We start from the raw sequence: 13,447 nt of genomic DNA on the forward strand, positions 1-13,447 counted from the left end.
CTAGTCTAGAAACTATAACTCTTATCTCATAGATATTCCCTTGGTGAACCAAATTCAAATAAGCTTATGATAGGCATTTTCATGGTCAGCTGGTGGTAGAGGGCGGGCAACAAAATATAATAAAGGCACTGAAATTAAAAAAAAATGTCTATAAACATAATAAGTCAACCATTCCTCACAGTGTTTCTTCATGTGGAGCTACTAGGGGTTCCTTCCCATTAGAAGTGATTAACTAGTTTAGTGGCTCATCAAGGTGGGTCCTAGCACTGTGCTCCACCCACATATAGAGGAGGGTCCTGAAAGCACTCGAATGAGCTAAGGATTAGGCTTGGTCAGAATTCTATTTAAATTTCCAAGAGCGCTCATTATAGAGTCACCACTTTGTTCCAGTTTGCTTAGGACTGTCCTGGTTTTAAAACTGAAAGTCTAGCCTCCCTGGAACCCCTCAGTTCCAGGTAAACCAGGACAGTTGGTCACCCTGTTTGATGGGCACAATATCAGGTAGGCACTTGAGAGCAGAAAATTCACAGTTCCTCTCACTCCTTCCAACATTCTCACTCTGATGGCTTCTTCCTTCTGATGCACTTCCCATATTAGGTTACACAAGGTCTCCTTGCCTCTCAGGGCCTTCTGTGTGTCAGATCTTCCCCACTAACAGAATTCCCAAGGGTCCTGTTACTGGGGGACCTCAGCACCCACCCACCCTTTCGTTTAGAGCTTCCTGTGTGGACTCCATGGTTCCCCATGGCTACACACATGCATGCACACACATGCATACACACATGCACATGCATGCATATGCACACATGCACACATGTGCACACACATATATGCACATATGCACACACACATACATATGCACACACACACATGCATACACAGCCCCATACCCACTGACAGTGATTCTCACCTCAGGGCTCCTCAGGCCTATGGCCTCCTTGGTGCTTGAACCTACCTCACTGCTTCGGTGGCTGGCAGATTCAGACCTCAGTGCATGTCGGTTGAATTGAGTAAATAAGCTCTTAAATCATTGCCTTCTCCCACATCCTGGCAGGGATGGCCCCACCCTTGCTTGGGACTCCTCTCACCAGTGACACCCCATTTCCTCATTGCCTTCATAGAGTAAATTCCCTCCTTTTTATTAGTGGGGAGCTGCCCCTTGCAGGCGGGTTCCTTGCCAGGCCTCCCACCCCATACTGCAGAAAGACTGGGTGTTTCCTGCCACTTCTGGAAACTGGCTGCCCACCCTACAATGGACACACACACACACACACACACACACACACAGGCGCGCTCACACACACCCCTCCTCTACCCGTCTCGCCTTTGGCCAAATCAGGATGGTCTGGACATCTCCCTAGGATGTCACTAGGTGGCACTGTGTGGCAGTCCCTGGACCTGGAATGGTCAGGATGGGGTCAGGCTCCTCAACAAGGAGCTTGAGGATCCGCTGCCTGGGGATTTCAGCTCTGGAAGCTGAGAGATCTGTGACCCACACTTCATCAGCACCACCTCATATGCAAACACCTGGGAGGATAATGTGGGGACACTATGAAGATGGTGAAAGCTATTATTAGGTAAGACAGGAAAAGGAAGCAAATCACTCAATGCAAAGTTTTGAAATTAAGGCTGTATACATAACGTACTCCATTCAATCACTTAGATGAAATGGTTAGCACCTCATACAGCCAGCCAGTTTAATATTACTTTTTAAAATCAATAAGAACAATTGTTTCACTGGAAGAGCTTGTCATTTTCATAAAAACTAGTGGATTTACCTATGATCAGACAGATGGCCAGTTACTGCAGGGCTGAGATTTTCATTGCTGTATTTTGTATTTGTGGAATTTAGGCTGTCATTTTAAAATCAGGTAATCAGGCTTTGTCTCCCTTACACCTGGTCCCTTTGTCATGGGGTACATATGTCCTTCAGGGTTCATAGTTAGTGAAGTCATTAGGAACAAAATGTCCTACCTAGTGCTTCAGGAATCACTGCCTCAGTAGACTGTGTGAGAGAGGAAGCAACACGGTAAATTAGCTGACGAAGCTAAATCGGGATGTGTTGTGATCGTGGCCACAGACAGATAAAGAACAAAAACAGTCTATCAAGTTAGAAACGCAGTAAGTTAATAAAAACATTTCCATGGAAAAATACGAGCTACAGCTGGAGAAGGAGGGACAAGGGATGATGGAAATTCAGGAAACAGAAAGTCAATGAAATAGTGCGATTTGGAAAGCAGTAATGCCAGGGAGCGATTTATGGGGTGAGACTGGATGGGTGTGCAATGTGATATGACAGCTAAATAAGCAAAGGAGAGTTCAACCCTCACAACCATCCCTGTCCTGCAGCGCAGGACCAGAGCGCTGCTCCCCACAGCCGGTACATTTGTTGCCCATTCACAGCCACTGAGTGGCCACCTATCGTGCGTCAGGCACCTAGCACACAGTTGTGTCATATCCTCCGAAAACTCCATGAGGCAGGTATTACCCCATCAGCAAAGAAACAGAAGCTCAAAGAAGCTAAGTACCTGCCCAGGATCACAGAGCTAGAAAGTGGCAAGCTGGAATTTAACCCCATGCCAGCCCAGTTCCAAAATCTCTTCTCTATACTTTATAACTGGCCCCCACTCAGTGAGTGAAGGGACAAGGGATGGGGACACCTTACTGTCCAGAGCTAGCAGGAGCACTGCAGCAACCTCTGGCTACAGACAGTGAAAGGTGCACAAGGGCCAGGAGACAGAACCTGGGATTCAGTCCCAGCTCTGCCTCTCAACAGTTGTGTGACCTTAACCTCTCTGTGCCTTGGTTCCTTCGACTACGAAGTAGAGAAAACAATATCATCCCCGCTGGGATGTTGTGACAATTAAGGGACTTTCAGTGTAGGCTCTTGGTGAACTGTATGGCACATTAAGTACATGGGACTAATATTACAAGACTTGTAAGCCAACCTGCGAATTGCTGGCACTTGAGCTGTTTGGATTCCAGTCATTCATCACGACCAGTCATTTCTAACCTTCTGCATTTGGAATCCTTTCAATATTAAACCCTCCTTAGCAAGGTGACTGGACTATCAGGAATGAATGAAGGGCTCTGCAATGAAGGTTTGGATGTGTCCAGCTGGGTACAGCCTCCTCAGGAGTTACAAGACCTTTAAGCCTTTTGTCTCACAAGTAAGCCCCTGTAGTCTAAGAAAATTTAGTTCAGAAGGAAATAAGGGTGAGAGGGAAGTGATGGTTTTGGAACCCATCCCAAATGAAGAATGGTTGAAGGAAGTAAAGATTTACAAGGCCTGGATAAGAAGAGCATGAGTGTCATCTTCAAATGGTTGACTAAATGGAGAAGAGGGGGCTAATTTATCCTGAGCTGCTCCTGAGGATGGAGCTAGAAGGAAGGATGGGGTGGTATGTATAGAGGAAAGAGAGCTGTGATGGTCATGAATGGACTGTCTCTGGGCTTCGAGGGTTTCGCTAGAAAGATGAGGTGATTAGATTAAACACTGTGTTTTCCAACAATTCTCTGACAGCAATGGGGTGTCCTACAATTCAATTCAATTCTTATGCTAACTACCCAGAGTTAGAGCAGCCCCCACACATTAAGTGGCTCAGCCTCACAAAACTGCCCCACTTCAGAGGCCAGCCTTGAGTCCCAGGTTCCCAGCCTACCCACCCTTGAGTTTGACTTGGCTACAAATTTGAGGGCTCTCACAAACCCCTTCAGGTTTGATAATTCACTGGAATGAATCACAGAACTCAGAAAGGTGCTAGACTTATGATTGCAATTTTACTATAAAGGATACAACTCAGGACAACCAAATGGAAGAGATGCATATGGGGTGAAGGGCAGAGAGCAGCCATGCTCTCTTTGGGCACACCCTCCCAGCACATCAGCGGGTTCATTAATCCAGAAGCTCCCTGGTTGTGTTGTTCCAGGGTTTTATACAGAATTTCATTGTGTGGGCATGAGTGGTTAAATCATTGGTCAAAGGATGGGGCTGAAAGTTCTAACTGTCTAATCAGGTATAATAGTTAGTTCCTCCCATCACCAGTTCCCCATCCTGAAGCTACCTAGTCCCCTCGCTCCACGGTCAAGTCATCTTATTGGCATAAACTCAGGTATGGAAGAAAGGGGCTCTTTATAAAATAACAAAAGGCACTCCTATCACTCAGGACATTCCAAGGGTTTTAGGAGCTCTGTGCCAGGAACCTGGGACAAAGGCCAAATATATTTTTTATTATACCACAGAAACACTTTATCATCCTTTCTGTTGCTAACATGCTATATTGAGTGTTTCTAAAGCTGATTACGAGGTACAGTTCAGCTCCATGTAAGAAAATACCTTCATAACTAGAACTCTTTGGCAAATTTAATGCACTGCCTCCAAAGGTCTTAGCTACCTGGACTAGACAGTGATCCAGATGAGGCTGGATGACCCTAAGGCTAAGAAGAAAGTCCCCACAGTGGGTGGTGGTTTGGACCAGATGCTCACTGATCACGATGGTTGGGACACAGTGGGATGTAATTGCCTTGCTTGATTTCAGACTCGAGAGATGCTGCCGTTTTGGATGAACAGCACTGGCAAGAGGGAGGGCTGGCAGCGTGGATGGCATGGATACGACAATGAGCTCATGGACATGAGGGGCATCTTCCTGGCCTTTGGACCTGGTAGGTGGGGAAATGACCAAATTCTCTTAGTCATCCACTCCTAAGGAAGTCTCTCCAGGGGCTGATGGTGCTAGTGAAGGCTGGCATGATTTTCTTTTTTTTCTTTTTTGTGTGAACCCTCTTTATGAGAAAAGCTGAGCAAACCCAGCCGGTCTCCATGAAACATCTTTTGTTGGCTTGCTTTCAAATGCTTCTTGGGTTTGGCAAATGTGGCCAAATAGTTTCCCTTGTAAATTTTAAATCTTGAGTGCAGCGAAGAAAATGTATTCCACATGTTTGTGATTCATTTTTTACTTAATTTATCAAAATGTTATTTCACAGCTATCTGATGTCCAGGAAAGCTTTTCAGACACCAGGTTGCTGACAGCTGTGAGTTTCCAAACTGACGTGATTGCTTCACGGGGTCTGACTTCCACAGTTCTTCCCTGTCTAGAGCACCCAACCCTATGGGAGTCATTTAGGTTAGCGCACAACCAGAAGCTGGGGTGTGCTCAGGGGCAGCTAGGAAATGACCTGGAGACTGACTCTGAGAATGAGCCAGGATGACCGGGATGTCGAACGAAAGCAAATTTACTGAGCCTTCCTTGACCAGATAAATTCCTAGGGCTGAAAGAGAGGTGGGGTGAAGAGGGCCTATTTAGTCATTTGCTTTAATTGATAGAGCCCTGTAAATGCTCATTTGGGAGAAGTTTATCAAACACTCTGAAGATCCTACTACTACCTAAACCCCGCCCCCTTTCTTTCAAAATAAATTAGGAGAAAAAGCATTCAACAGCCATCATTCATCAATTGACTGGCTCGTGAGCTACTCTTCTTACTACTGTCCGCCCTCCTTATTAAATATAAAAAGCTTACCCCGATATCCATATTCCAAATGCATTTTTCTGGATGTTGATCAAAATGCTTCAGCCCATGGGAAGTCCACACTTTCCTTTCAAATTATGAGTTCGAGATTACGGCTAGAAGCCCTGTTCTTCTCGATGGAGCAAGACAAAGATATATGTCAACCCACCTGTTTTGGGTCACTCTACTTAACACAAACGAGCTGCTGAGAACTGTGAGGTGGCTGTTTCTGCACCCTCCACGGGGGCCTCTGGGAGCCTTAGTTTAGGGAACCCATTGGTCCAAATCCTTTCCCACCTGTGGTTCAAGTTCCCAGTCCTGAAGGAAGCGCCAGCACCAGTAGCAGCAGACATGTATAGAGCCCTGACTGGGTCCAGGACATTGGCCTAAGGGAAGGTACAGAGGCTGTCCAACAGGCTGCCATCAACCAATAATCATTATCAGGTGCTCCCTGTCAGCCTCGCGCTGGTGAGATCTGTGGTACTCAATGCTAAATGAATTAGTGATGGAGCCCCAAGGACTTCGTTGAGGTTAACGGCTAGATTAGGTTGGAGACATTCCAAGGTCATGGCTTTTACACGAGAGAGCATCCGACAGCCAGGCTTTTATTCAAAAGCATCACCTCCTTCTTCCCCAGAGAGAAAAAAGATCATGAATGCAAAACAGTTGTCAGTTGAAGGAGTGTTTATGAGCAAGAGTCTCAGGCATATTTTAAAAGCGGAAGCAACTCTAGCCTTAAACCAAAAATTTTAAACAAAGTACCCAAAGCGGCATTAGCTTCGAGTTCAATTCAGCGGGGAGATTTTGTCCATTAACAAAGGCCTCCATCATATGCTCCTTTCAAACTAAAAGCCTAAGTCTTTTATAGACAGAAAGACAACCCCTGATGAAAATGGACTGGGCTAATTGCTAAAATGTTTCCAGGCAGATACAAGCCTTGGGAGCCTCCCGCAAACCATCACGCTCCTGGCTCCAATTCTCATGAAAGATTGAACGGCTTTACACACTGGCTGTTTACTCAGAAGAAAATTTAAGAGCGAGGCCATTAATAGCTATCTAGCTGCACTTTGAGATAAAGGTACATCCCTCCTGATTAATTGTCTGTGCTTCTTGCTTAGGGAGAACGCTGGGCATCATTGTGGCTGCCCACATACCGTTTTAGAAGCCAGTAAGTCTGGTCCAGCTAAGAGAACGGGAAATCATTCTGGAAGATTGCCTCTCTCTGGTTAATCCCAGTTTCTAATTTGAACAGCCTAATCTTGCCCCAGAGAACTCCACATTCCTGATAAGGCAGCAGGAGCGTGATTCAATGAGCTGCTTGCGAGCCAGCAAGCCTCACTCGGAGAGCAGCCCAAGGTGGCCGGGCACTGCGTGAGCCTGCACAACCTTCTGGCTTTAAGAGAAACAGTTTTAATATCCACACGATTTAAACCCATGGGAATAACTTGGATTCCCCATCCAGGTTCAAAATGCCATCTTGAGTTAGCAGAGCATGGCTGTCTCCTCCCAAGTTGGATCAGGTATTGTTTTGCTCTTCAGGAATTTGCTAGAAGCTCTCTTTTCAGCCTGGATCATGTCTGCATTGGGCCCAACGTCCCAGCCCTGCAGAATGGGAAGCCATGAACCAGATGGAAGGGGAAAGAAAAGCCAATTCTCCTTCCTGCTTACGTGCACAGGATTTGATTTTGTACCTTCAACATAAAAAAAAAAAAAGGCCTTCTCCAACACTTCTGTCTGTAGAGCTTATCTCAGTATTTTTGCGAAGTGTTAAAGAAGTGGGTGTTTGAAAGGCTGGGGAAGGATACCTTGGATTTTACTAATGTCCACCACCCCACACACCCTCCCACCCACACATGTGACAAGGACACAGCCACCGTGTAATGGGGGCGTTATGATCATCACACTCAGGTACATGGCAAGTCACGGGGAGGGAGAGAACGTGTCTCCCTATCACTGGGGCAACCTTCCCATTAATTTCCCAGGCTGCAGCTGATTCTTCTCTGGGGAAGTAAAACCACCATCTTGGTCTAGCTGTACAATTTTCCTTGCTATGAAGAAGGGGTGCCCTCCTGGAGCCGCCCCTCCATTCTCCTCTCCAGGGAGGTTCTGGATGTTTTTAAAACTATTTTTACCCTGACCCTTATCCTCCCTGCCCCCCAAAAGAAAAGTGAACCCTCCAGAGAATTTATGGAGTATTTTCACTCCATAGTTTGCCCTTGGTGGGCATTTCCTCTACATGTTTCTTAACTACTATGAGCTGCCATTTACTGAGCATATACAGCATGCCTGGAGCTATGACTTAGGTACTATGTCCCTGCCCATTTCCTGACATTACCCAGCTTGTAAGTGGCTGCAGGCTGGCTGTAGAGCTCATGACCCTTTTTATACTGAATCCTACTTTAATGCTCTGAAGTGAGCAAGACCTATCTATCCCTTGCCCTGGATCTAACATACTCTGTGGCAGAGTTTTCTGCATATAACTTTCTTCCATATTTTGTAATTTCAGGGTTGACACAGAGCAGAATTTGGTGTTGGCACTTCTGGACTATGTTGCTGTTGGTCTGTTTGTTTTTTAAATAAAGTATATGTGACCCTTTTAGCAAGGCAATTATGAAGATTATTTTCTAAGATAGAGAACGTGGCTTTACAGCCCCCAAACTACCCATTTCCTTTAAAAATCTTAGCTGGACTTAAAAGCACATTCACAGGCCTTTACCAGTGGATAAAATCTCCCTCCTGAATTCAACCTCAGTGTAGCTTTGGGTGTTTTGTGGGAAGCTCTGGTTTGGGGCCTAAAAGTGAATCTCCTGATGTACATTACCAAACTCTTACATTCGCTCTTAAACAGACAAGCATTCTGCAGTCAGCATCTTCCTCACCTCCCGTGGAGAAGGAGTAGGTTCACTCTTGATGGAAATCCCTCCTTCAGTGTCCTGACTTACGAGGCTCTGAATGGCCAGCTCTGCCCTTCATGCTCTTGTGTCACCACTGGAGTGTGGTGCACAGCTCTGGGTAGAGGCACAACACTCTTCTCCATTAGATCTCCCTGAGCTTTCCTTGCTCCTTAACTCCAACACAGTTCACTTATTTTCCACGTGGCCAAGTTATTTCATCTGCCAGTGAAAGGCTCCCAGGGACTGTCCAGTTGATCTTCCAATCGTTATTTACAAAGCCCTGAGATGAGCCATTGAGCCTGGGTTGAAATGTTTTTACTTTAATCACGTATGTTTGCTGCTGCTCTGAGTTAGCCAGTGTTGGGGAAGCTATGCAGTTAGTTCCACAGTCCATCCATCCCGGGGACCTCCATGTGGCAGGAAAATGGAGAAATAGTCTTGAGTTGCTGTGAAGCTGTGCAATGGAAACTGGCACCCTGACTAACCAGTCCCTGCCAGATAGGTGATAAGTATGCCATTTAATTGGGTTTAGGGGAGCCCTGCAAGACAGTCAAACCTCTGTGACCACAACTGCTCTCCAGCGCTCTGCAGAAATGAGTGGTTTCAGGTGGCCCTTCTGCTGGTCCAGTAAAGCTCTGCTGTCACAAGGGAGCACAATAATGCAGAGGACAATGTATTTTCTGATTTGTCTTTTAAAGAAACTCATCTCCATGAGCCATAGAAAGTTACTTCCTTCCCTAAGCTATAGCCTTACAGATACTCTCCTGTGTTCACAATCGCGGGCCATGCCCCCTTTGACAGAGCTGATTTTCCAAGCCCAATGCTGCCTGAAGCCTGAAGCCTGAGCATAATTCCTCCACATTGTGGTTCAGCCCCTCTCTGCCCCGTGAACAACTGTGACAACTTGTTTGCTTGGCTTTCCCTTTCAGATTTCAAATCCAACTTCCGAGCCGCTCCCATCCGATCGGTGGATGTCTACAACGTCATGTGCAACGTGGCAGGCATTGCCCCCCTGCCCAATAACGGTTCCTGGTCCAGGGTAATGTGCATGCTGGAGGGCCAGGCCAGCTCGGCTCCGGCTCTGTCTGTCCTGCCCAGCGGCTGTGCACTGGCCTTGATTCTCCTCTTGCTATTTCAATAGCTGCTCCTTTGTTGTCCCGAACACTCAGCCAAGTGGACCTCCGTGGTGGAAAGGTTTTCATTTTCTTTTTGAATAATAGCTTCATTAACAATCAAGGCCACAGAAATTGTGAATATATTATTCTTGGATGATTTTATACATAAATGTCCCTACTTCTTAAAAAAAAAAATCCAAACTTTATTTTTTCTGGAGGTAAGGAAAGTCTTACTTTTCGTTTGTTTGACTCTGTCATTTTCCCCTTTCTTTTCATGTAGTAACTTGGATGAACTGTCCAAGCAGGGGCCTGCCCTGTAGCGAACAGCCTTTGAGTGGATGTTGCATGGTAGTCCTGGGCCCTGCTCTGTCCCGCCTTGCACAGAGCAGGCCCTGGTCTGTGCCCTGTCCACACCCAGGAGCCAACCTCGGGGTCTATGGCCACCGTCCTGTACTGCTCCTTCCATCCCAGAAAAAGGAGATTCCACATGACAGCAGTCACTGCCATCTGTTTCTGATTCAGCTGGTGGAGTTTCTCCATTTTATACAGTCTCAGAAAGGGCGTATCTTAGCTCGAGTCATCAATCAATCAAAACCCCTAAGGACTGGAGAACTCAGAATAAGGTGACAGGCATGGGTTCCCTCCCAAAGTCTGAATGCACGAAAATGTCTCCCTGGCCTTGAGGAGCAGAAAAGCTTACAATAGATCTGAGCTCCTGTGCAACTTCTCACAGTGTCCTACAGCCTGAAACCTTGCACATTGTGGATGGATTGACGATTGCCCACCGGCCCGCCTGTCTGTGTGAAGGCTTACTCAGAGACTGACACCCTGGATCCCAACACAGAATGTAGTTGACTATAGCAACACCTGACATACCATTTACAGTGGGGCAAGGGATGTCTTGCCGATGAGAGAATGGGCATACCTGCAGAAACCTCAATTCGTTGTTTGGATTGGTGATGCATTAAGCATAAGTTTCATGCACTGGAGTCCTGGACCTTTGCTTGTTTAACAATGACAGCAAAGGGGATCCTTGAGTGACACAGAGTTCCAAGGAAAATGGAGGGGGAAGGGGAGAATGAACATAATGGCGTCAAATCCCCATCACTAACCAACAAGCCATTTGATTAGGAAACAGTGTGGTCAAAGGGGCCACCTCAGAGACCTAAGTTCTTTAGAAACCCTGAGATGAGCCGTTGATCCTGGGTTGAAATGTTTTTAGTTTAATAATGTAAGTTTGTTGTAAAACAAGGGATAACTGCGTTTTCAAATGATTCGAGTCATGTACGTATATCATTGCATTCAAATGGCTTTGCACTAAATGAGGCACATTTGCCAATGAGACTTTTTTGTCAGGAAAAGAACACCTCAGGTCTCAGGATGATGAAGCCCTTTATAGGGTGCCTGCCTTGAAAAATGGATATCAACGCTCACCCTGATTCAAGAAGGCAGGGAGCCGTCTCTGTGCCTTGAAGCATGGGAGCAAAGGATCACTGCTTAAAAATATCGAATTTATCTTCACAAAAGGTTTCTAAGGGTTTATGTAACATGTTTTTAAAACGGCAGCAAAGCATTGAATCAATTGGAAAGGAGGCAAATCAGCCGTTGTTATCTGGCTGAAAGCAAATTAGTACTCTCAGAACATTGGCAGTGGCTGCTGAAAGGGGCATCTATTATTCAAAGTTTCTTTTCTCCTAAAGGATGGTGCTGTAATGAATTCAGCAGAGCCTTCCTTCCTCCCTCATGAAGGAAGGATACTTAAAAGACAGCCAAGTGATTCCACTAAAAGTAGATCATCCAAATCAAAAGGGCTGTAAACATGGACACAATCGTGCACTTGTCTTTCCTGTTCTGTTCTACCATTTTCTTCCCCCTCATTCATTCTTAAAATCTTCAAACTACATATTAAAATTTCAGATTGATGTCTGACAAAGTATAGTTACTCAATAGCTAATCTTGAATCGATGAATGAGACTAAGATACTTTTGGAATTATGACTATTGGTAAGTAATTGAGAAAATTCAGCCCCTGAATGGAGAAAATAACTTTTTGCCTAAAATAATGCATACATTTTAGTGGCTTAATTCTTTGGCTAGAGTTTTTTCTTCTTTGATTTTTGTTTTAAAGTTACATTATTTTCCCTAGGAAAAGTCTATTTTCTCTAAATGGTTTTGTTTCACAGGAGTAAAATCTATGAGGAATACATATAGACACCTTTTCTCCTGGATTATTTTACTACTTCATTGCTAATTCCAGGAGGAAGATAATTGGATTGACCTGCAAATACCGAAGATAAATGAAAGGAATGATCCTTAAATTGAAGATGAGACGAATGGCTACTTTCCCTGCCCATATGTGAAATCTCCAGAACCCAATTCAATTAAGTTCTGAAGACTTAAGCATAAATTAGAACAGGCTCAGGGAATTCTTTCTAGCCTTGGAGAGTTCTGAGTTATAAAGTTCCAACTCTCTTTGCTTTTAAAGGAAGCTTGGAAATCCAGGTCTGAGTTCAGTCACAGACAGCAGTTTGTAAATGTTCTGGGATTATAAGCATCATCTGTCTCACCTTCAGAGATGCAGATGCAGAGGATCTGGGTGGGGCCTCAGGCGATACTTTAAGTCATGTTGATCTAAGATTTGGATTTGCTCTAAAGGAAAATGGGTTTTGATTTGACCCTGGTAGACCTGAGTCTCCTGACAGCAATTTCATAACCAACCAGTTTCTCCAGAGGCCATTAGGCTGGCATAGGCTGTTGATCCCAGCTGGGGCAATTTTCCAGCCCTCTTTAAACCAAAGCAGATCTGTACCCCCCAGTGATGGAGAGAGGAACCAAACAGGCACACTGGACTTCTCCACATCCTGCTCCTTGGGAGTCTAAGATTCCCAATGGTGCTATCAGACAAGCTCATTGTTCAAGACACACAGCTCTTTTATGAATGTCCTAAGAAAGTGTTTTGCATTTCTGTAAATATCAAGAGATTTCCAAATGTGTGTTTATTCTGTCTAAGCAATTAGTGATAGACCAAAGTCAGCGCTGGAAAAACTAGAAGGAAGGGAGGGTATAGCCTTGGCCGACTGGTTATAAATATGTGAAATTTGGTCTCAGGTACATCCGATGGAAATACACTTCTACGTTGCTTTGAAATCATAAAATAGCACCTAGTGCAATGCCTCAAATGTTGAATAAATGTCCCATAAATATGTGTTGAATGATAAAAAGAATAAATGTAATTAAGAAGATTTGCTTACATCTCAGATATTCTCTCTCTACCTACAGTTCCTCAAATTAAATGAACTTTTCACTTTTGGCTTGCTATCTTTTCTTATCACCCAACTGATAATATAATTTATACTTCATTCCATGCCATGAAGTAGACATATTCCATCCCAGGCTTATAAATTTGATGGGAAGAAGGAAGGAAGAAAGGAAGGAAGGGGGGAAGGAAGGAGGGAATGAAGGAAATGAAATGAAATTTTAAATATACTGAGCATATTCACCTTTAAAAATGTAACTGCTTTATTGAGATTTAACTCACATACCAAACAATTCACCCATTTAAAGCATACAATTCAGCGGCTTTAATATATTCACAGAGTTATATAACCATCACCCCCAAAAAGAAACTCCATATCCCTTAGTACATTAGCAGTCACTCCGCATTTCCTCCGACCATCACCCCCGGGGCAATCAGTAAACTATGTTCTGTCTCTACAGATTTACCTATTCCGGATATGTTATAAAAATAGACTAACACAGTATGTTGTCTTTTGTTGCTGGCTTCTTTCACTGAGCATAATGTTTTCAAGGTTTTAGCATGAGTCAGTACTTCATTCTTTTTATTCCCAAATATTTCATTGTATGGATGTACTACATTTTATTTATCTGTTCTATAGTTGATGGACATTTGTTTTTTCCCACTTTGTGGATATTA

At 44.6% G+C, this 13,447-nt stretch overlaps 1 protein-coding gene across 1 annotated transcript in view; it reads left to right on the top strand.

Moving 5' to 3' along the window:
* ENPP6 (ectonucleotide pyrophosphatase/phosphodiesterase 6) overlaps positions 1 to 12,821 on the top strand; it is a 77,363-nt gene extending 64,542 nt beyond the window's left edge. Inside the window, exons 7-8 of the mRNA XM_019666938.1 lie at positions 4,539 to 4,662; positions 9,329 to 12,821. Coding sequence (XP_019522483.1) covers positions 4,539 to 4,662; positions 9,329 to 9,540 — 336 coding nt within the window. The 3' untranslated portion in view covers positions 9,541 to 12,821. The remainder of the gene's footprint in view (positions 1 to 4,538; positions 4,663 to 9,328) is intronic.
* Positions 12,822 to 13,447: the final 626 nt, after the last annotated feature.

This window comes from Hipposideros armiger, unplaced genomic scaffold, assembly GCF_001890085.2.
Source record: "Hipposideros armiger isolate ML-2016 unplaced genomic scaffold, ASM189008v1 scaffold_481, whole genome shotgun sequence".
Taxonomy (NCBI): domain Eukaryota; kingdom Metazoa; phylum Chordata; class Mammalia; order Chiroptera; family Hipposideridae; genus Hipposideros; species Hipposideros armiger.